The sequence below is a fragment of the Malus domestica genome, chromosome 11, assembly GCF_042453785.1.
Source record: "Malus domestica chromosome 11, GDT2T_hap1".
NCBI classification, from domain to species: domain Eukaryota; kingdom Viridiplantae; phylum Streptophyta; class Magnoliopsida; order Rosales; family Rosaceae; genus Malus; species Malus domestica.
Genome location: NC_091671.1, coordinates 30,002,831 through 30,025,199, shown reverse-complemented (window position 1 = coordinate 30,025,199; position 22,369 = coordinate 30,002,831). Strand labels below are relative to the sequence as shown.

The 22,369-nt window shown below is 36.1% G+C and overlaps 3 protein-coding genes and 1 long non-coding RNA gene across 5 annotated transcripts; 2 read left to right on the top strand and 2 right to left on the bottom strand.

The window, feature by feature from the left end:
* Positions 1–2,824: 2,824 nt before the first annotated feature.
* LOC139189187 (uncharacterized) lies at positions 2,825–3,488 on the bottom strand. The gene is made up of 2 exons (XR_011572834.1): positions 3,403–3,488; positions 2,825–3,306 (listed from the first exon to the last, which is right to left on the bottom strand). It is a non-coding gene; the product is annotated as an uncharacterized lncRNA (long non-coding RNA).
* Positions 3,489–7,884: 4,396 nt separating this feature from the next.
* Positions 7,885–12,160, bottom strand: LOC103448400 (uncharacterized). Its single transcript, XM_008387658.4, has 9 exons — positions 11,678–12,160; positions 10,757–10,813; positions 10,462–10,514; positions 10,159–10,210; positions 9,382–9,447; positions 9,241–9,300; positions 8,862–8,904; positions 8,570–8,614; positions 7,885–8,331 (listed from the first exon to the last, which is right to left on the bottom strand). Exons 1-9 carry the CDS (start codon positions 11,787–11,789, stop codon positions 8,268–8,270), a joined length of 552 nt encoding a protein of 183 aa, XP_008385880.2. The 5' UTR covers positions 11,790–12,160; the 3' UTR covers positions 7,885–8,267.
* Positions 12,161–14,017: 1,857 nt separating this feature from the next.
* On the top strand, positions 14,018–15,746 carry LOC103448401 (ATP synthase gamma chain, chloroplastic-like). Its single transcript, XM_008387659.4, has one exon. It carries the CDS (start codon positions 14,386–14,388, stop codon positions 15,496–15,498), a length of 1,113 nt encoding a protein of 370 aa, XP_008385881.2. The 5' UTR covers positions 14,018–14,385; the 3' UTR covers positions 15,499–15,746.
* A 2,882-nt stretch (positions 15,747–18,628) lies between these two features.
* Positions 18,629–20,076, top strand: LOC103448398 (protein S40-5). 2 transcript variants are annotated; one of them, XM_008387656.4, is made up of 3 exons: positions 18,629–18,878; positions 19,002–19,065; positions 19,275–20,076. In XM_008387656.4, the coding sequence occupies exon 3, from the start codon at positions 19,296–19,298 to the stop codon at positions 19,917–19,919; it is 624 nt and encodes a 207-aa protein (XP_008385878.2). In that variant the 5' UTR covers positions 18,629–18,878; positions 19,002–19,065; positions 19,275–19,295; the 3' UTR covers positions 19,920–20,076. The 2 variants fall into 2 exon arrangements, with proteins under 2 accessions (XP_008385878.2, XP_008385879.2); XM_008387657.4 differs by having other exon boundaries at positions 18,636–18,878; positions 19,279–20,076.
* The last annotated feature ends 2,293 nt before the right edge of the window (positions 20,077–22,369 follow it).

The window sequence follows — 22,369 nt, the reverse complement described above, 5'->3', positions numbered from 1 at the left end:
ATGAATTAAGGAAAATCTGATGGTTAATTTGTGCTATCACGGTTAACTTGGGGTGTTGTCAGTCATAGTCTAAAGGAATAAAAACTGGAAATTGGTTTGTATGCATATGTCATGTGTGGAGAAGGACTAGCTAAGTTTTTACCATTCAAATCACCTAATTTACTTTGTTTTGCAATCTGTTTAGTTTAGTTAGAAAAGTGTTTAAATCTGTCCAATTTAGTGGTTTGGGTCTTACTAGTCTTAAAATTCGTCCAAATAACTCCCTAGAGTCTGTTTTGAGTTTGTTTGCTAGTATTTTGTTGTTTAGAGTCTATTTAGTGTGTTTTGAGTTTTTAGTGTCTAGTTGAGTGTTTCTAAGTCTAGTTTGGTGTTTCTGAGTCATATTTGTGTAGATTAGCATCCCTAGTTAATCCCCGGTTGAGAACGATCTCTACTTACATCTTTGCTACAATTGTCAACAATAAGGTTTAATTTGTGTGTCAAGTTAATTTTCACATCACTTATGACATGCCAGCTTCATTCATTCATCTACGTACTTCTCGAGTGGAAACCCCATTTGTCAAATGCAAACTTCGCATTGATATGCGGATGTAGCTTCAGCGGTAGGGGAAAATTCAATCTGAAACCTCTTCCAACTTTCGAAAGAAACGCTTGGTAACAAAAAAAAGTCCAGTTGGTGACTAACTTGGTAACAATAATGATTTTGTTTATTTTCTTAAGCTAAACAAATATCACAATACTTGGTAGTGATGGATTTTCCACCCTATTTGGTAGTTCTCTTCTTTGTTTATCCAGTGTAAATCTAGCCTCCCACTTCAGTCACCTCCTCCTTTCATCTCTTTATCCATCTTTCCATTTCCCACCTCCCGATTAAGCTTTTGCGCCTTTATTTTCTCCAATTTGATAAAACGCATCCTTACTATTCCCTCCAACAGCTAAGTTCACCACCGTTTTCCCCTTTCACCTACTTCACATCTTCGATGTTAGATGGATATTGGTTGCAAGGTCTTGGGAGTTGAGGATCTTTTTCGGTCCATTGTTTGACCAAAAGAGTATGTGTTGGTTCGCCCCAATCCTCACATGGCCTATTTCTGGACCTGCGTTCTGATGATTACTATGTTGAGCTTTGTGGCCGCGGCAGCTGCTAGTTCGCGAAGTTATCTCAACTTCTACTTGTAATTATTGTCGGGTCTCTTTCAAATTAGCTACTACTTGGCCTTTGTAATGTTTGTTTTTGCAATGAAATGTTGCTTTGACCAAATGAAAAAAAATATACATCACAATATCATACTTGCTAGACAATGACACATTCCATTGGCTCTTTGTAGTTTAGTTAGTCGACTCACATTTCCTAAACAACAATCTCTGTCAATTTAATGACTAATGCAAATTAGAATGTTGAAGGGTTGATGATGGTGCGCCAAAGAGGTTCATGCATAAATATCCGATAAGAAAATTGAACCATCGTAGAAAATAAAAACCGACTGAATTTTGAACACAAAAATCAGGTCTTTTATATCCTATTTAATATTGAAAATTCAAATGGTAACTTCAGAAGATTGGTGTCACATCCCGGCCTGGGGTCCACCACATCTCTGGCCCGCTCCACCACCATAGCACGATATTGTACGCTTTGGGCCCTGACTACGCCCTCACGGTTTTGTTTTTGGGATCTCACACGAGAACTTCCCAGTGGGTCACCCATCCTGAGAGTGACCTCGCGCGCTACTCGCTTAACTTCGGAGTTCCCATGGAAACCGAAGCCAGTGAGCTCCCAAAAAGCCTCGTGCTAGGTAGAGATGGGAATATACATATAAGGCTTCCAGGATCCACACCCCTGGGCGATGTGGGATCTTACAATCCACTCCCCCTTAGGGGCCCGACGACCTCGTCGGCACACCACAACCAGGGTTAGGCTATAATACCAAATTGTCACATCCCGGCCCGGGATCCACCACATCCCGGGCCTGCTCCACCACCGTAGCACGATATTGTCCGTTTTGGGCCCCGACAACGCCCTCACGGTTTTGTTTATAGGAACTCATACGAGAACTTCCCAGTGGGTCACCCATCCTGGGAGTACTCTCTCGCGCTACTCGCTTAACTTTGGAGTTCTCATAGAACCCGAAGCCAATGAGCTCCCAAAAGGCCTCGTGGGATTGTAAGATCCCACATCGCCCAAAGGAGTGATCCTTATATGTATATTCACATCACTACCTATCACGAGGCCTTTTGGGAGCTCACTGGTTTCGGAACTCCGAAGTTAAGCGAGTAGCGCACGAGAGCACTCCTATGATGGGTGACCCACTTGGAAGTTCTCGTGTGAGTTAGGCCTGGGCACGGTTCGGTACCAAGGTAGTACCGAAATCGAACCCGTAGCAAAATTTTGGTACGGTATGAATAGTTGTACCAACTTAGTACCAAACCTACTAGATTCGGTTTGGTTCAGTCCAGGTATAGGTTCGGTTCGGTTTTGGGCCTTCAAGGAAGAAGGCCTGTTTTAGTGTTTTTCAGTTTTTGTGAAAGAAAAAAAAGCCCAAATCAGTTTGTGATGCAACAAATATAAGCCGAAATCAAATCATTTTTGGCCCAAAATTACCAAACTGCATAGTGCATATCTGACTGATGCAACAGAAAAATAAAATAAAATAACAAAGCCCAAATCGATTCAGAGCCTACATGACTAATCTGACTCAATAAGCTCTCCCTACTTATCTGAGCATACAAAAATTGAATTCTCCCTGCTTCTGCTACATGACTAATCTGAGCATACAAAAACCAATGATATGTTTAGGAGCAGCTATAAACGAATTCAATCCCAATAACATCAAACATAAACAAATTCAATCCCTTCAATAATTCAATCCGACAACATTAAACATCAAAAAATTCAATCCAACAACATCAAACATGAACAAATTCAATCCAACAACAAAGTTCAAGTAAATGCCTTATGGCATTAGTACAAACCAAAATGAAAAATCAAAGTTTTAAGTCAAAGCCTTATGGCATTAATACAATCCAAATGTAATAGCAAACATCAAACTAAATGCCTTAATAACTAATAAGCTCAATTCATATAAAATAAAAACAATTACCCATTAGGGGCCTTACGCTTGACACCCTTGGTGGTTAGAGGTTTGTGAGGATTTGAAGGGACCTTTGATTGAGCACATTTTGAAGCTCGAGGTCGGTTAAAAGCTTGTGAAGTGGATGCTTGAGAAGGCCGGGTAAGAGGTTGTGAAGATGACGCTTGTTGTTCCGGATTATTAATAGAGAGGGAAGAAATGCTTGATGTCAACAACTCTACATAATACAAAAATATACACAACTTATAAACACAAAGAATAAAATCTAAAAAATTATAACAAACAAGAACTAAGAAGAGAAATAAGAAATTACCCGCTTCAATACTTTCGTAGAACTCTAAGTGCTCCAACGAAGGTGCATCATCTTCTAAGGTGATAATGCCATCACCCCTCATCCAATTATAAGAAACCTTTTAAAAGGTTTGATCTTTAAAGATATACAAAAACCAATAAAAAATAAAAAAGTGAAGGAATCATATGCTTATAGCTATAAACAAGTTAAGGAATAAACAAAAGTACAATCAGAGATTAACTTGTACCATGCAGCTCCAAAGATAAATATAACACCAAACCAAAACATTTCCCTAAAATGTGTAGTTCAAAATATATCATTTCTCAAGGAGATGGCACAGATAATGAGTCTATTCTTGAAAACCTAATCCTACATATCAATCGATAGATTCGATACATAATAACTCAATGGGAATGTTGAAGGTTGCATGACTAACAGAGACGAAAATTAATCTGTGAGAAACTACCACCACAAAGAGATGATGCATGTGCTAATCCATGTTCAAAAAACATCTTTCCTACATCGTAATAAGTTCAACTAAACATGGGTACCATTTAGCACATTTTCCTATCCAGCTATTTCCCACAAGATTTGAGGAAAACAGAGACTATAGTTAGTATGTCTATTCCAACAAAAACTGTGGCACAGTTAATTTCAAATAAGTAAAAACCTATAATGCTGCCAAAGAATCAAAGTACTCCATAAAAGAAATTCAGATAAGCAAAAGTAGAGGACCTATTACAAAGTTCTTTGAACGTATATATGTTGGAAGTATCTACTTCCAACATATGAGAAGATTGGGAAAAGCTACTAACATATTGCACCTCTTAGCGGCAGGTATATGCATATAGCTATAAACTACTACTAGATATATATGTACGTATATAGCTATACCTATTACATATATATATGAAAAATTGAAAACCCAATTTCTAAACAACCAAGAACTCATCCAGAACCAACCAAGAAAAATGCAAGTGCACTAACCAATTCCAACCAACACAGTTCACCAATTGAATCTGTGAAAAGTGTAGTCATGAAAAATGCAACTAACAGAGATTAACTACATCAAAACTACAAAATCCAACGGACAAACTTCAAAGCCTTAGCATAATCTTACAATTTCAGAGAAACCCCCAATTCCAATCCCAATTTGAAACCCTAATTTTATAAAATGCAAAATGCCACGATGGTTGTGGTGGAGGTGAAACCGTGAGAGAGATTGTAGAGGAGGAGTGGTGGACGAACGCACAGAGAGACTGAGAGAGAGACCACCAACCAAAGATACGAGTTTTCTTCAAGTGAGAAGTGAGCTTTCTTACGCAGGGACTCAGGGAGGAGTTCTCTCGTGTGAACAAATCCTTGGGAAACCAATAAAAACAAGCCACGTGGAAAAACAATTTTATTGAAAATTTTATCGGTACAGTTCGGTACCAAACGTAGAACCGAAACCGAACCGACTACACAAAAAACTGAACCGATTTTGTACACATACCGAATGAACCGAAAAAAAAAACGAACCGATCGGGTTCGGTTCGGTTCTCGGTATTTTTTGCCCAGGCCTAGTGTGAGTTCCCAACAACAAAACCGTGAGGACGTGGTCGGAGCTCAAAACGGACAATATCGTGTTATGGCGGTGGAGCGGACCCGGAATGTGGTGGACCCCGGATCGGGATGTGACAATTGGCCCTCCTCTTTCCCCTCTCACCATTTTCCCACCAACCAAACAGAAAGTATTGCACGAAACTGGGTATGAGCAACCGCCAGTAGGCCTCCACCTGCCCGTCTTTCCCTTTCTAAAGTGCAAAGAAAAGCAAAAATAAATCAGATATTGACAAGGAAAATTTCAAGAATTGCAAGAAGAATAGAGGAAGGTGCTGACCACCTGGCACTTCTCTTAAATTTGTCTCTTTTTCACCATTTGTTTAGTTCTCTCACTTCTTTCACAGACAATATTTATTGCGTTTTGGTCATATTTTGTATAGCTTTTGACAAAAATATGAATTATTGTCAATTGTTGATGTTTCTTTGTGTTTAGTTCTCTCACTTGTCTCACAAACAATATTTACCACGTAGCAGCCGGATTTTTGTATAACTTTGGACAAAAATATGAACCATTGTCAATTGTTGACGAACACAACATGGAAGAATGTTGGGTGAAAATTATTTAAAAAAATAATAATAATAATCATTTTTTGTGCTGAAGTCGATGAAGCTTCTTCTTATTTGATGTTCGCATCCCTACGAAAATTTAATAATTTTAATATGGAATATTTAGCAAGATTACGAACAACTAGGGTTTGGTATAAGGCTTGGGTAGACTTGAGCTTGAAATCCAAATCGCATGGCTCACTCCAAACTCCTAAATGCCGAAAATGGTCATTTTGGACCAGATTTAGCCTTGACCTAGGCTAGATTGGCCACTCTATACATGCTTCGAGTACTCTATGTTCATCCATGGCAACTACAAATTCATTGCAGATAGCGTATGCAGGGCCGGTCTTGAGATTTTGGAGGCTCTGTGCGAGATTCAAACGGAAACCCTTACAAGGTCTAAATTTTGGTTGTTATATTTTCCTTTATATTTTAAATTTGTTTTCTTGTGTATAAATTGATATAAATAAAAAAGAAGCATGGTTTGGTGGCTATGTTTCTACATTCTTTACGTTTTTTGGGTCGAAACTCCTTACTTTTTAAATAGAAAAAGCATGGTGTGGTGGCTATGTACATATCATATCACCGTACATATATCATAATCAGAACAACTCATGCTCCTTATTATGAACTAGTTAAACAAATCACTAGTTATGATATTTGTAGCATCTTATAATGAACTATAAGTTTTTTTTATTGCATTTTTTCTCACTCTCTAAAGTGGGAATGATTATAATCCCCACTCGGTTGATTGTCGTTAGATTAGTTAGAATTCGAGATTCATGTCTTAAATCAATTAAACCAAATTAATCTAACAATAATCAATGGGGCATGAGCATCACCTGCTCACCTCCACTTTAGTGTTGTGAGCAAAGTTGTACTATAATTGTTTTTTATATGGATGACTAAATAGTCTTCAAATTGAATGAAAATTAGATGATCCTTAACGGGTGACCAAAAGAATAACCGAATGACATGTATTCGATTAAATGATGTCATATATGGAAAGGGGGCTTTTAAAGATTATATCTTCAAACTTGTAAGGATTTTAATTAATTATGATATTCATAATCATAAATTTATCATCAAAAGTAATCTTTTATAATGATAGAAATTAAACTACAAATATTAAAGAGAAAAGAAAAAATAAATGTAGTTCAAAAAGGGCCCAAAATGGTTCTACTGGGAGTCGAACCCGTGCAAAAGCAACGATTTCCCTAAGGCAACACTATGAATTAATCACACTCTTGCTATATGTAATACATTATAAAGATTATTAAAATTCAAGAGTCCCCTAAAAATGTGCGATCGCACGCCTAGCACCCTTTCTAGGCCGGCCCTGAGTGTATGCCACCCCGAACAATGCCCATATTCCTTCATGGGTACCACTCTTATATTACGCTCAAGTGCAAAATGATTATTTAATTTCCTCCAAAATCTAAATAATTCATTGTCTTCGGCTATTTATAATTAAGCCCTTCATGCATTAACAATTTATAAATCGAGTGTTTATTTTATAACTATTTACACTATGAGCAGTGGCAGATGCATTGAGGGGCAGGGGGTCAGCTAACCCTCGAACTTCGGTAAACGTCCATATATACCTTAGGTGTTGACCCTCCGAACTTCGATGAATATCCATGGATACCTTGGGTGCCGTCCTTTTGAATATTAGAGTTGGCTTCATACATGTCATCCAACTATTTGATAAAATGTCTGAAAGCAGAGTGAATGAAATGGTGATCTCAGTGAATAACAAAGCATCATTATTCTTGGACAAACATATTAATGGGATGCAATGATATCAAACATTGTTAGTGTGTTCAAGATAAGTGTGTTTCTTTGTTAAGTATTCATATGGGAGCAGTCTTGAAACATGTTAGTTACCCTCACAAATGAGGCATTAACAGGTGTGCAGTATGCCTTTCCAAATGACTTCAGTCCCACCAAGACTCGATAAAATGACGATATTCATGATATTTCTAGTAAAAAAAAATTGTGCGCATTCTTACTGAGCCCGCTAATATTATTTTCTAGATCCACCACTTACTATGAGGCGGTATTACTAATTCACTACTTTTTTATATCACCTTTTATAGATCTTCATTTATATACACTAAAGAATATCAAAACAAGATTTTCAAATTTCATATATTTGTCGTTTCCAATCACAAAAAATGGGAATGCATAAAGTATGGAAGTTATGAGAAGAGAAAACCCAAAAAAAGGAAAAGAAAGAGAGAATAAATCATAAATGTCTTATGCTGATTATTTTGTCTTGAAATTGTTGAGTGTTCTGCATTACCATGGTGCATATACAACCCATGACTGCAGGCAATTGGAATGATATGACATATAACCTTAAATTTATTTCCTTTTAAGACCATCACACAACAAAATTCGTACGCAAGTCATGGCGACTTCGTACATAAATGTAACAAAAATTTGGTGTACAACGCTGTATTCCCTTGTCAGAAAACTAAAAATGAAGGATGTATTGTGCTTGTTTTTCTTTTCTTTGGATCCGACAGGGAAAACAAAAATCAAATGCACTGCATTGTGCCACAAAAGAAGCGCCCTACAAGGCTATAACCATAAGAGATTCACTAACATTTTAACAACTCAGCTATACTCTTTGGCACCGGAAGAACAAATCACTGCATTATGCCTGGACACAAGGGTTAGCGTAGTTGGACCCTTAATTATGCACCATGGAAATTATCAATTCAACTTCATGTTGGCGGCTGCCATGTCCCTGGCCTGAATGTTTGACCAGATCCTGTTGGCTCTGTCGACCTGGAAGAAAAGTTCAACATGTAGAATCATCAATCCAGCAGGCAATCTGGGGGAAAACTAGGGAAAATGAAATTTATCCTAATATACGTCACTATTTAAAATATCTTCTGAGTCTATTTGTTTATAAATTTCAGAGCAAGGAAATTCACAGATTCCCATCATTATCACATTGTTCATGATTTCAATATGTAAGTAGTGATGCTCGAGCAAACATGCAGATGAGGAATATGGAACATACTCCGGAGCTTCTTTTGCTTTCTTTGCCTCTTTCTCTTTGGAGTTCCTGTGCCATGTTAACAACACAACAATGTAAACATAAAGACATGACATGGCCATAAAGAAATATGAAATATGCGTGACAAAAGAAACTTGAGCAGGGTATAAGTCATGGAGTTATGTTTCTTTGTTTTATTTTCCTTCGGTAATCGTATCAAGATGAAATTTCAAGGAAACATAAATGCTATAATCTCATTAGTAGTGCTTGTTATTTAACTTCATCATTCATAATCCTTGTGTGTTAGCAGACCGACCTCACTCCTTCCGTGGCAACAGATTCTTCCGGATTTACGCCACCTTTGCGAAGAAACAAGGAAGACAAACATCAGAAAGAAAATTAATTTGGCACATTCTACCTCGAAAAAATAAAATTAAGGCAACAAATTTTGATGCTCAGCAGGACCAACAAGGAACAAAGATTCTGCAATCTTTAAATAAAACTCCTTATTCTACAAAACCTTTCTGTAAAAAATTTCATATAATCTGGCATAATCTGCCTTGACAGAATGCAACAAATGGTTATGCAGGATAAAAACTGAATGATTTTGCATTCTAAAAGAAAGCCTTACGATAAAAATCCACATCCTAAACAACATGTATGTGAGGGTGGGTAGGGTATAAATGACAAGTTACCTTCAGAAGACCCAGGAAATTGCTGAATGAAACTTTTCAAGTCTGGACCTCCAACTTTATCTATAAACATAGCTCATAATTGTGAATAATTGTATGAGCATAGGGGTACAGATATCATAAACGTTCCAGTAAGAAGCTGACCGGTGTTGATGACTTTGCGCGTACTGCCTTCTCTTGCTTTCCTTTCCTCTTCTTCTTTCTTTAGAACTTTGAGAAATAAAAAACAAATAAATAATATATGTTTCTTAAAATCTCTGTATCAAATAGAAAACTGAAAGTAAAGCCAATCCAATTTCCCACTGAAGCTTTCAAGATGTCATGATAAGAATGTTTGTCCTTCAAGAAAATGCATCAACAACGGGATTCATTGAATAAAATCTAGAAAGCACTTAAAGCTGATTTAAATCGACGTATCAAAATTTTATGCCAGATCCCAATTTGGATCTGCATAAATATTTCAAAGATACAGAGAACAGTCCATTAAGAGTAATCTCTTGACTAAGATGATACCAGCTATCTGGGTTAAATTTGACACATAAGAAATGAAAGTAAGATAACTTCTTTCTTGCCACTATTGGCAGCATTCAAGTATTTACCACTAAGAGGCCTATTTTAAGGCTGGTGAGGGCTAATCTTATACTAGTAGCCACTATCTTTGGCTGTGTAGATGTCTCTCGTTCATTCTCTATATCTCTTCTCTTATCTCAGAAATTTATGACAAGGACATCTACGTTAATATGCAACTATTGCATGCCTTGATTCACTTATCCTACATTTTGATTGAAATTCCTACAGAAGTCACAAGTTCAGTAATGATATTGTAATAAAAACTTCTTAGCAAACCTACAACTCAATGGTTCAAAGAGAGCCAGAAAGTAGTAGAAGCAACCAGAAACTAATGATAGAGATGGCACATACGAGCAACATTCTGCCGGACACGTTCACGTCTAGCTTCCAATTCTGCCAGTTCCTGAGGAATAGAAAAGATTGTCAAGCAGCAGAAATGAAACGACAATAACAAACTATCTCTTAGACAAGAATTAGATATCATGATGAGAAAAAGGTGTGTATTATAGCATGAGCGTCTAGGAAGACGAGTCAATGGTGACTCAAAATAAATGGTAACATAAAAATATTCCATCTTTTTTACCAACAAAATCTAAACAAACTTTTCCTCTTTATTACACCAAGGAATTAAAGACAAACAGATGTCAAGATTACCTCCGGTGTTGGAGCCCTTTTCCTCTGCCCGTTGAGCCAACATATCCACTCAACTAAAATGATCAAAGAGTGAACATAAAGAAGGTAGAGGAAAGGCCATAAATAAATGCATTCCAATTTCCAAATGACAGTATATACAAAAAGTGTATATATGGATAGGTAGTTATACCATATTTCAACATCCCAAAATGGAGTACCCTTTTCGTTAATCTGATAACTCAAAGGAAAATACTTCGAAACAAGTGACCAAGATTTTGAAACTGAACAAAAGCTGTACTAGGTCCACACAAATTACCTGGAATTGAGGTCGGATCGTCCTCGCCCTTGAATGCCACCCATCTTTTCTCTTTCACTGGTGCATCAGAGAGAGTGTGACAAAAAGAGCATTAATCCTGCTAGTACTTGAGTGAATTGACCACAGAATAATACTCCCGCACAAATTACAAATACAGCTTCATATTCTTTAAGCTATACCACATTGTAATCGATTATCTCACCCTCGACGAACAACTCAATGCAAACTTTGGTATTTCATTTTCATAAATAAAATACTCAGCTCAACTAATCAGAACACATGCTTTAGGAAACTATATATGGTTAACATGAGATATTAGCTACGATGGCTTCCAATTTATAAATTATACAGAATTAAGAATATTGTCCACTGCGTTATAGACTTGCAGTACCAATCTAAGAAGGAAAAAGCCTCTGCCAGCAACCAAAGTAATAGAAAGAGATTAATACACAACTGTTTCAATGAAAACGACAACACCCCAGGTGCAAATGGTAACGCTGATCTTCTCTTCACTCTAACTTTGGCATACGGCGGGAAAGAGGTAATGGCTGCTATTAAATCTTTCATTGGTCCTGGCAACTCACTAGGGGAGGTAAATTCCACTTCTCTAACTTTAATTCAAACAATCCTTTTTTCTAAGTGTTTACCTGAATCCAAAACAAAATATACGAACAACGCTTACGAAGTTAGGAAATGCAATCATAAATCTTCACAGAGTTCAATTCACACCTCCAGAAATCAATGCAATTCCTTTAAATCCCATGTAGCAAATGTTGAAGCACAATAATGACAACCCAATTGGCAAATTCAAGGGATTCAATTACAAAACGCAAACTGAACAAAACCCATGAGTCAAAATTGCAGCAGAAACGAAAGCAACAAACAATAGAGATGGAGAGAGAGAGAGAGAGAGAGACTTACTGATGCCATCGACCTCCTCCTTTCTGGCGAAGTAACGGTTGCCAGCTTTGTCCATTCCCACCATAGTCCGATTGGTGAAGAACCCAGCAACCTTCTGAAACAGCTTCGACATTTCTCTCCCCCAATTCAATTAAATTTCAAAAGGGATTCAATGAAACATTACCACCATCGTCTTCGATGCCCAAGAATTGCAATCCAATGTTTGTTTTGTTTCTACAGAGATTCTAGATTTGGGTTTGGTATGTGTTCTGCTACAGCATCTTCCTGGAGAGGAGTCGCTAATTAAATAGCCAGGACTCGTCGGCGGTCAAAATAACACCGCTTAAAGCCTCCTTGTCGCGGTGGTTGATTGTTGGTGTTTGGGGTGGAGCTGGTACGGTTCAACCCGATTTTGAAATGCGTGCCCGGGTTAGGCGTCAGGACACAAGTTGGGCTTTGGGCCAAACCCTCAAACAATTTTTTTAGCCTCGATATTTCGTGAATGTTGGATTGTTCGTGAGAAAGTGGGTTATCCTTATTACCAGGCTACCAGGTTGATCATAATAATTTGATTCAAATTCATATTTTACGAGAATTAAATCTAAAATTTTTTATTTATAAATATAAAAAATATCATTAGATCTTAGTACTAAATGTCAAGGCCTTTACTTTTGATTAAAATTCTTGGTTTTTGACCCTTATTCATTTCTATGTGAATTAAAATGGTTGTATGTTGTTTGTCATAAAAAGTAAAACTCATTTAAGAAAATAAATGTTTCGGTAATGTTAAATATTTTCTGTTATGTTCTGGTAATTTAACTTTACAAACACTTTAAATATTTTTGTTTATTATCATAATCTACTTTTACAAATATTTTAGTTTTTAATTAAAAATAATTCAAATATTGTTTGTTCAAAAAAAAATTATATATATATATATACACACTTTTTAATACGACATTATACTTACACTAAATGGTGAAAAAAAATATAAAATAAAAGTTAAAACAAAATTAAACTAAGAACTGAATGAAACCGAACCCTACTCCTATCCTTCTTTTTTACTTATTCATTCCATAAAAAAGGTCGTACCCAGTGCACAAGGCTCCCGCTTTACGCAGGGTCTGAGAGAGGTGAATGTCGGCTAGCCTTACCTCCATTTATAGAGAGGCTGCTCCCAAGTCTCGAACCCGAGACCTACCGCTCATGGGTGAAGGCACTTGTCATCGCACCATGTTTTAATGAATATCATCGTACACATTCTCAAGAGGTTTCGTGAAGTTGGTACTTTGGAGTCTGGAGGACTTCCACCGTTATTATGCAATTTCTCTAAATTTAAACCCAACTTCTTGATCAGAGACAAAATGGTTAAGAGAAATTTTATTTGAACCCATATAACTTCTGTCTACATCCAATTTACTATCTACACTCTATTATTTTTAATTAAATACTTAATACATCTTTAAACCCAAATTTACTACCTAAACTAACCTCACAAACTCAATTCAAAATGTAAATTTATCTTTACAACCCTTTAGAAAATAAAATCTCACATTGAATAATTTGGTGAAGTTCTACTTGTTTATGAATCTTCCATAAACTAATAATAGTTTCTTTATTAGTTTTTCCTTTAGATTGTATGGCTTGAATTTGACGAACTGTTGTGTTTGTTGAGAAGACTAGATGCATGGCAATGGCAAAAAAGTTAAAACAAACTTCAAATTAATTAAAAATATATCCATAAATAATATAAGAGTTTTTTCGGTCGAATTTGAAAGAATATTAGGTTAAAGGGGTGAAAATCCTTCAGCCTCCATCCTCATAACTCAATGTCATTGCTCCTCCTCTGTATACTTCTCCATATATATCTACTAAAAAGGAGAAAACAGGAAGAAGAAAATAATATTTGCCAAAACTGCATGAAATGATGAGAGAAACGTGGAATTATAATATTTGCAGAAAATGCATGAAAGAGATGAGGCAAGTAGTATGCCTAAGACGTCGAGGAAACCAAATTGCATGAAGGGATGAGAGAAACATGGAATTATAAGATTTGCCTAAACCATCGAGGAAACCAAATTGGTAGTGGAGGCTTCGCCACCATATATATTGTGAAACTCAAAAACCCATCTTCTCAACTTCTAGCGTTGATAGCTGTGAATTAAAGCCCAAAAATTCATCTTTTATCCACTCTAAAAAAACTTGTTTTTCTCTATGAGAATTTTTAGGGTTTTAGCCGGAATAAATGTATGATAAACATTGTATGATGGTATTTAATTTTTGGGAGTGGATTTACTGATAAATATTTGTTTTATGGTTAATTATACTTGTATTTGAACGTAGAAAAAAGTTGTATGGGTTCAAATAAAATTTTTCAGGTTAAACGGATGTAAACTTCCCATTAATTCTTCCTCAACGATGAATGATCTCGTTCGGTAATCAAACAGTTAGATACCGCTCTGTAGTATTGAGTTTAAACCTCGCCGGAGAATCCAAAACATATGCTCAGCTCCACAGTCCATCTCAAGCCAACTCTAGTCAAATTGACTCCTGAGTCCTGACTCCACAAATCTCAGGAGTAAATTTCCACCAACAAAAATGTTGTTCCAAAGATCCAATTTCCCACAGAAATTTTCAATTTTGATGCTTTCGTAAAGCTTCAATCCAGTTAGGCATTTTGCAGAGATTTTGAATTCGCTTAATTTCTGCAAAACCAAAACCAGAACCCGATGGCGATATCCAATTCAATCATGTGGGTATCTGCAAAACCCCTATTTTCCAACACATTTCTCCAAAACCCTAAACCCCTTTTGCCCCAAATCTCACCCCAACCTCTCTGTTCTCGATCTTCAGCAACCCGCTGCGGTCTGCGTAAGCTCCGAGTGCGAATCGATTCCATAAAAAATACCCAGAAAATCACCGAAGCCATGAAGCTCGTGGCGGCTGCCAGGGTTCGAAGGGGCCAGGAAGCAGTCATCAATGGCCGACCCTTTGCTGAGACGCTTGTGGAGGTCCTGTACGACATCAATGAGCGGCTTCAGTGTGAAGACATTGACGTCCCTCTCACAAATATTAGACCCGTCAGGAAAGTTGCCATTGTCGTCATCACAGCCGACCGAGGCCTCTGCGGCGGCTTCAACAACTCCGTGGTCAAAAAGACCGAGGCCCGAATCACGGAATTGAAGAAACTTGGGTTGGATTTCACTTTGATCAGTGTTGGCAAAAAGGGTAACTCGTATTTCATGCGTAGGCCTGAGATTTGTGTTGATAGGTTTATTGAAGGTGGGTTGTTTGCAACAACGAAAGAGGCTCAGGTCATTGCTGATGACGTTTTTTCGCTGTTTGTTAGCGAAGAGGTTGATAAAGTTGAGCTTGTGTACACTAAATTTGTGTCGTTGGTGAAATCTGAACCGGTTATTCATACATTGCTTCCATTGTTGCCAAGGGGAGAGGTTGTTGATGTGAATGGGAATAGTGTCGATGCAACGGAGGATGATTTCTTTAGGTTGACAACTAAAAAAGGCAAACTGAGTATGGAGAGGGGGAGTGTGAAGATAAAGAGGGAAGGGCTTTCGCCGGTTATGGAATTCGAACAGGACCCTGTTCAGATTCTTGATGCCATGATGCCTCTCTACTTGAACAGCCAGATTCTGAAGGCACTACAGGAATCAACAGCAAGTGAGCTCGCAGCAAGAATGAATGCTATGAGTAATGCCACTGACAATGCAGTTGACTTGACGAAGTCTCTTTCAAATGTTTACAACCGGCAACGACAGGGAAAGATTACAGGGGAGATATTGGAGATTGTTGCTGGAGCCGAGGCACTAAAGGAGTTTGAGTAGTCTCAGGATCGTCCTCGTTCTTTGTTCATTTTTGTGCCAGATTGTTCATGATAAAACAAAAGCAGATCCTGTTGTTTGTGAATTGGAATTGTTGGCGGGATTGGAGCTTCAAATATGAATCAGATAGCTCCATCTTCTACTTCTCTGACTAAACTTGCTCGATTGGTTGTGTCCATAGATTAGAAATGTGGAGTTACAGATGATATCGCCTAGCAAAAATTACAAAAATCAAGATCTTCTCCTCCTAATATGAATACATTCCCATGGATTAGGATACATGATAGCCATTAGTGAGACACAAACATATAAACTCAGGACAATATCCAGAAATTACAACAGACGACACGAATGGAATGTTTACTTACTCAGAATGAGTATTGGAATTATTCTCATTCTTTATTTTCTATGAGTCTATCAATGCATACAGAATCAAAAAGAATGTGAATCGCGCAATACTATCAGTAATTTAATACCTAGAAAAAGTCTAGAACTAGGTAGATTCGATTAGGAGGGGTAGCCGATCCCTCGGTCCTTTTTTCTCTTCTATATTTATGAGTTATGACTTCTTTTGTTCCAAGTAAGTAAACACGAGATAAGTTTACGGTATCAATTTGTATTTAAGAGACGCAACTGCATAACTTTACGGCCACGGCCATCTAATGCATATGCATTGCACCACATTAGCAATAAGATTCAACAACTTTATTCGGATGTTTTCTTATTAATAATAAGTTTAAGGCGCTTTTCCCTGAGAGATTCTTGTGGTTGTTTTTTAAGTGATCGATTCACACTTTAGAGCGAGCAAATGGGGGCAATTGCTCGTGTTTTTTGTCCTTTGACAATGCAACTTGGTACGCCCAAATACAATGAATGTCGGCTCCTCGACATGCTGTTTACAACAGCAAGGACATTCCAAATTTAGATTTCCCTTTCAATCCACAGTTACAATTTTATTTTCTTGTCTTGATTCTACTCACATTTCTTCCTCACACATGCATGCATCACTTTTTATTTTGTTTTTGTCCTTCCTAAAATGTCCTCGATAGCTCAAAATGAAAACGCTTTTTAGTTAAAATGGTCTCTAAAATTAGCATAACTCCTCACTTTAGTTCCTAAGATTTAAAATGATAAAAGTGGTCTCGTTTGTTAATAACAGTAGAAAAACATATATGTACATAAGCAGGGTCTACCATGCTTCTAAAAAGTGTTTTTTTTTTTCCAAAGCATAGTAATTAGTGTCCATTTAATGAAATTTTCAAATAACAAGTTTACCCCAACATATTTTACAAAATTACAATCATTGCCCCTACATTATTCTTTTTTACAATTGTTATATTACATTAAATACTACATTATTTTTTTAGTCATTTAACATATTCACATTAATTTATATAAAAGCTATCAAACACTCAGACATTGTTTTTTTTTATTATTAAAAGCACTTTTACTAAATAAAAAAAATCCATATACAAATTTAGATTTCCCTTTCAATCCACAGTTACAATTTTATTTTCTTGTCTTGATTCTCTTTTATTTTGTTTTTGTCCTTCCTAAAATGTCCTCGATGACTTAAAATAAACACACATTTTAGTTAAAATAGTCCATAAGATTGATATAACTCATCATTTTCATCCTTGAGATTGGAAATCAATAGAGTGGTCCCTGAGTTTGTCAATGACAGTAGAAAAACATAGAAAAACAGAAGCATAGTCTACCATGCTTCTAAAAAAATGAATTTTTTTTTCAAAGCATAGTAATTAGTAACCATTTAAAAAAAATCAAATGGCAATTAACCCTCACATATTTTACAAAATTACAATCATTGCCCCTACATTATTCTTTTTGACAATTATTATATTACATTAAATACCATATCATTTTTAGTCATTTAACATATTCACAACAATTTATAGAAAAGTTATCAAACACTGTTTTTTTTTTTGTTAAATCACTTTTACAAAAAAAAAAAAAAGTTTACCAAACACTCAACAATTTTATTTTACAGCTGTTTATTCTAACAGTACAGCAGAAACAATTTTTTTTTTTAAAACACAACAATATCAAACTAGCTCTTAGTCTTTCGACTCTTTCCATTCATTATAATACCTAACTACTATTTCTAACGGTTTTTCTTTAACAATTTTCACATTCTCGATTTCTCATTTTCTAAAAATCATTTTCCTTATTTTGGTATTTATGTAAATATTTGGTTACAACAATTTTCGCAGCTGCTTAAGTCACGGCTGTTTACTCTGATTCTTTGCATATAACTATATAATTATAAAATCTAACAATTGGGAAGTAAAACATTTTCTACGTTAAACATGTGCATATCTGCTGCTGCTGCCCTGAAGAAAATGAAGAATAAAATCTGAGGAAGCAGAAGCACAGCAACACAAGGCAAAGACTTATTAATTAATTCTGCATTAGAATATTGCTGTATTATTTGTTTTAATAATATATAAAAATGAAATGATAAATAACTTGAAAAATGCAAGTGGGGTTTGAAAGGAAAGCATCCCACCACTAATCTGAAGCAGTCCATCAATTCAGCATTCTCATGTTTGCCAAAAAAATAAATTCAGCATCCTCATTCTTAGCCATACATTAGCTGTTTCTTTCTTTTTCTCTAAATAATTAATAAATAAATAGAAGCACCTGAAAAGATCTTTACTCCCCAAATAATATTTAGGAAAATTTTGAAATAGATCCAATTTATAAGCCTACTTTTGAAATAAGTTCAATTTTTAATAACTTTTGATTTTTAAAATAGGTCTAATTTTTAGTTACTTTGGACCGATATCAAAATACCCCTAATATTTACCAAGGAATTTTTTTTTTATTTAGGATCGCCATGGAAATGTTGCTATTTTATGACTGAAGGATCACTGGTTTCAGTAGTAAAAACGGTCTACTTTTGAAATAAGTTCAATTTTTAATGACTTTTAATTTTTAAAATAGGTCTAATTTTTAGTTATTTTGGACCGATATCAAAATACCCCTAATATTTACCAAGGAATATTTTTTTATATTTAGGATCGCCATGAAAATGTTGCTATTTTATGATTGAAGGATCACGGGTTTCAGTAGTAAAAACGATCTCTTTATAAAACAAAGGTAAGACCGCATATAAAAACGTTTTTTTACCCAACTTGAGTTCACCTTTGGGTTTTATTTACCTTTCTTCTTGAATTCAAAGTCAAAACTTGTTGGGAACCAAAAGAAGTTTCATGGAAAACCATCAACTGGGAGATCTACAAAAGGGCGGTCTGTCTTATTCATGCCACTTTTCACTGCCCTTTTCCACTTGTGGCTGCTGCTTCCCTGCTCCATAAAATCTACCCCTTCCTAGTGGAACTCTTTCAAATTCAGTCACTCAGGTAAGATTCTTGTCCAAACTTCGTTGTGCTTTCAATTTTCTGGTAAAAGAAAAGAAAAGAAAAGAACATCATCATCTGCAGAACCTTTCTCTTTAACTTGGTATTTGCTTTCCCATGTTGCAGAGATACCCCTTTGATTGGAATCTTGGGAAAGTTGTGGTGCCTGGTGCTTCTCAATCACCGAAAGGTAGATTCTTATTTCCCTCAACTGAGACATTTTTTCAAGGGTTTTGCACCCAAATCCTCTTGAGTAATCTCAAGAATCTCTTCATAGTTCAAATCCCTTTCCCCGTAGTTTAGATTGGATTAGAATATCGCTCGAATAAGTTTTTTAAAAAAAAAATTCTCTGTCTCTCCAACTTAGTCATTTTTTGGTGTTTCAATTTCTTTGGATAGGTAGGCAGGGGATAATCAGCAATGGAGAATAGGTATGGCCTAATAAGGCAGGGCAGTGGAGTTTGGAGGGCCTTGAGAGATGGAGACTTTGAGGAAGATGATGTTTGGGAGGTTCTAAAAGATAGAAACAATACTTGTGGTAAAAATATGGCTAACGGATCCAAAAATTCCCATGTTTCTATTCTAAGGCACCTCCCAACTGCCTCAAGAATGATTCCGAAACCCAGCAGCCACAATTACGGAATTGGCAGCAGCAACACAACCAACCATGAAGCCAAATTTTTGCAGCAATCAGCACCTGTCAACATTCCTGATTGGTCCAAGGCTTACGGTCAGAAACCAAACAAGGCCTCCAAGAATGTTTCTTGGCGGAAATATGAGCGCGATGGCGATGGTGATGAAGGCGGGGATGATGGCGGCAGAGATAGCGGTGATGATTATGAGGTGGTGGTAGAGGAGGAGGAGGAGGAGGAGGAGTATAATTCGAAGGTACCCCCTCATGAGTTTATTGCTAGGAGACTTGCAAGGAGTCAGATATCTTCTTTTTCTGTTTTTGAAGGGGCAGGGAGGACCCTCAAAGGCAGGGATCTTAGCAAAGTGAGGAATGCTATTTTGATAAAAACTGGTTTCCTTGAGTCATTGTGATATTGTAGGCCTTCTTCTCTCATCCAATGCAATCATGAAGAAGGTCTTGCTATAAGTTTCATGTAATTTGTATATGGGTCTTGTGATGGTTTTTTTGTCGGAGATTGTGTCATGTTGTTTGTGGAATTGCCAAGAAATTCATCTCCCCTTTCCTCAAGGTTTTTAATTGCACATAATTCTCATTTACCATAAGTTTTGACTAACTTAATATGACATTTACACATATGATGTAGTGTTTAAGTGGTGTTCTGTTTGTATCCTCCCTTATTTATGAAGGTGGTTGTTTTTTTCTACATCTGCTTGATTTTTGTACGATATTTATTCAGACCTTGTAGTAAAATCTTCAGTTGACCAAAAAAAAAAGTTATTCTAATATGACAATAGAAATTGTGCTACAAATACCGCAAGCATAACTCTAGGTAGATCAAAACAAATATTATAGTGCTAAACTAAAATATACAGCTGTCCAAGCTGACTAGACTATGATTTGGACTCTAGGTGGCACTGCTGACTTTGACTTGGATGATGAGGTGTCTTTTTACACCTCTTCAAGCTGAACGGATGGGAACCAAGAGAAAGCTTAGATTGATGATATTGAATTTTGACCTTTGAGACTTAGTATGAATATCAACAATTTGTTGTTGGCCACTAACATAATGCACATTGAGCAGATGAGCAAGGACTAATCCTCTTATATAATGGTAATCAATTTTTATGTGTTTTGTGCGAGCATGAAACACTAGGTTGGAGGCAAGGGAGATGGTAGAAACATTGTCACACCAAAGAGTAGGAACTTAAGACAAAGGAATCCAATATCTCGAATTCTTTCAAATCCATGTAATTTCTACAGCTGTTTGGGCAAGAGATAGATCTGACAATTTCTTGCACGATTTGTTAACTTGACACGAAAATAACGAGTTTCGAGTCAATACGTTAACTAATTGGGTCATTATCAGGTCACCCATTTCAACCTGTCAAGAAAAAGGTTAGTTTGGTAATTTTATAACTACTAAAATATCCTTACTATAATAGCCATGTGAGATTAAATCCTTACCATTGAATTTTTTTTAATAGCCTCTCACTCTATATCATATCTCTCATCGGTCAAAGTCCAGAGATTCCAAGTACCAACTCCCTTTATATTCTCTATGGCTCATTGGTAAGGTTCTGACTATTGAAAAAGGCTCCACAACCTTGAAAAAAACCTCCCTTCATTTGCAATATGCATATCCATGTACATTTGATATTTTGTAGTAATGTACTAACGTTTTTCTTTAGACTCTTATTTTGGAGTACATAATACTTGATACGACACGATCTGTTAAGGTATCAGGTATGTCGCATAAACACCACGAACACCAAACACACGACACGATCATCGGGTCTAGCAAGAGATATATACTCTTTCTCTGTTGAAGAATGAGCAACAATATGTTATTTCTTTGCACTCCAACTAATGACATTACTCCCCAAGTATGCACAGTAACTACTTGTGGATCGACAGTCAATTTCTTCATTGTCCTGGAGACACTCATTTCGGAACAGATGAATAATGATTACAAACTGAGTATATAAACACAATAATCATATAAGAAATAGAACAATACTTGGCTACTCAAAGATGAGTAGGAACTCCTACTCAAAATTCTTACACTATGTTTGGATGAGGGAAATAAATATGAAATTTTGGTAAAAGTCAAAATTTATAAATTGATATACACTAATTCTCTTGTTTGGATTCATATACATAGAAATTAGAATTTCTGCGTGGAAAAAAACTTGGAATTTGGGACCTCCAAATTCCAAGTTCAAATTTCATGTAAATAGGTGTCATTTCTCAATTTCTATGATTGAGAGTTTAAAAATAACAAATTCCGTATTCAATTCTATTGTTCTTTTAGGTTAATCAAACAAAAAAATTTACAAATTCTAGAAAATAAAATCTCGTCATTTCAATTTTCGTCATTTTTAAATTCCTTAGTAATCTTAAATTTCTTCATCCAAACATATCATTAGTGTTTTAATCGCGGAGCTTTGTACTTATGATCAGAATCGTAAATACTATGAAGTATGAATCATATTGTAAAGATCATTTTTGCAAAAATGTCGCTTAGTCAATCTATTGTAGCAAATACATAGATAGTTTATAATACTTTTACCAATACCGTTCATTTGTTTTTAAATAGTTTGATGACTAAACGACCCTAGTTTTTTGGGATATTTTGATATGGGTCCAAAGTAACTAAAAATTAGACCTATTTCAAAAGTCAAAAATCACTAAAAATTGAACATATTTCAAAAATAGGCCTATAAAATTGGACCTATTTCAAATTTTCCCTAGTTTTAATTACAGTGAGTTTAGTCAATCTATTGGTATATTCCAGAAGGACCAGGATCCTCTCCTGAACTAACGATGAGGATCCTCCTCATCAAGGCGTGTGGGTCGTTGG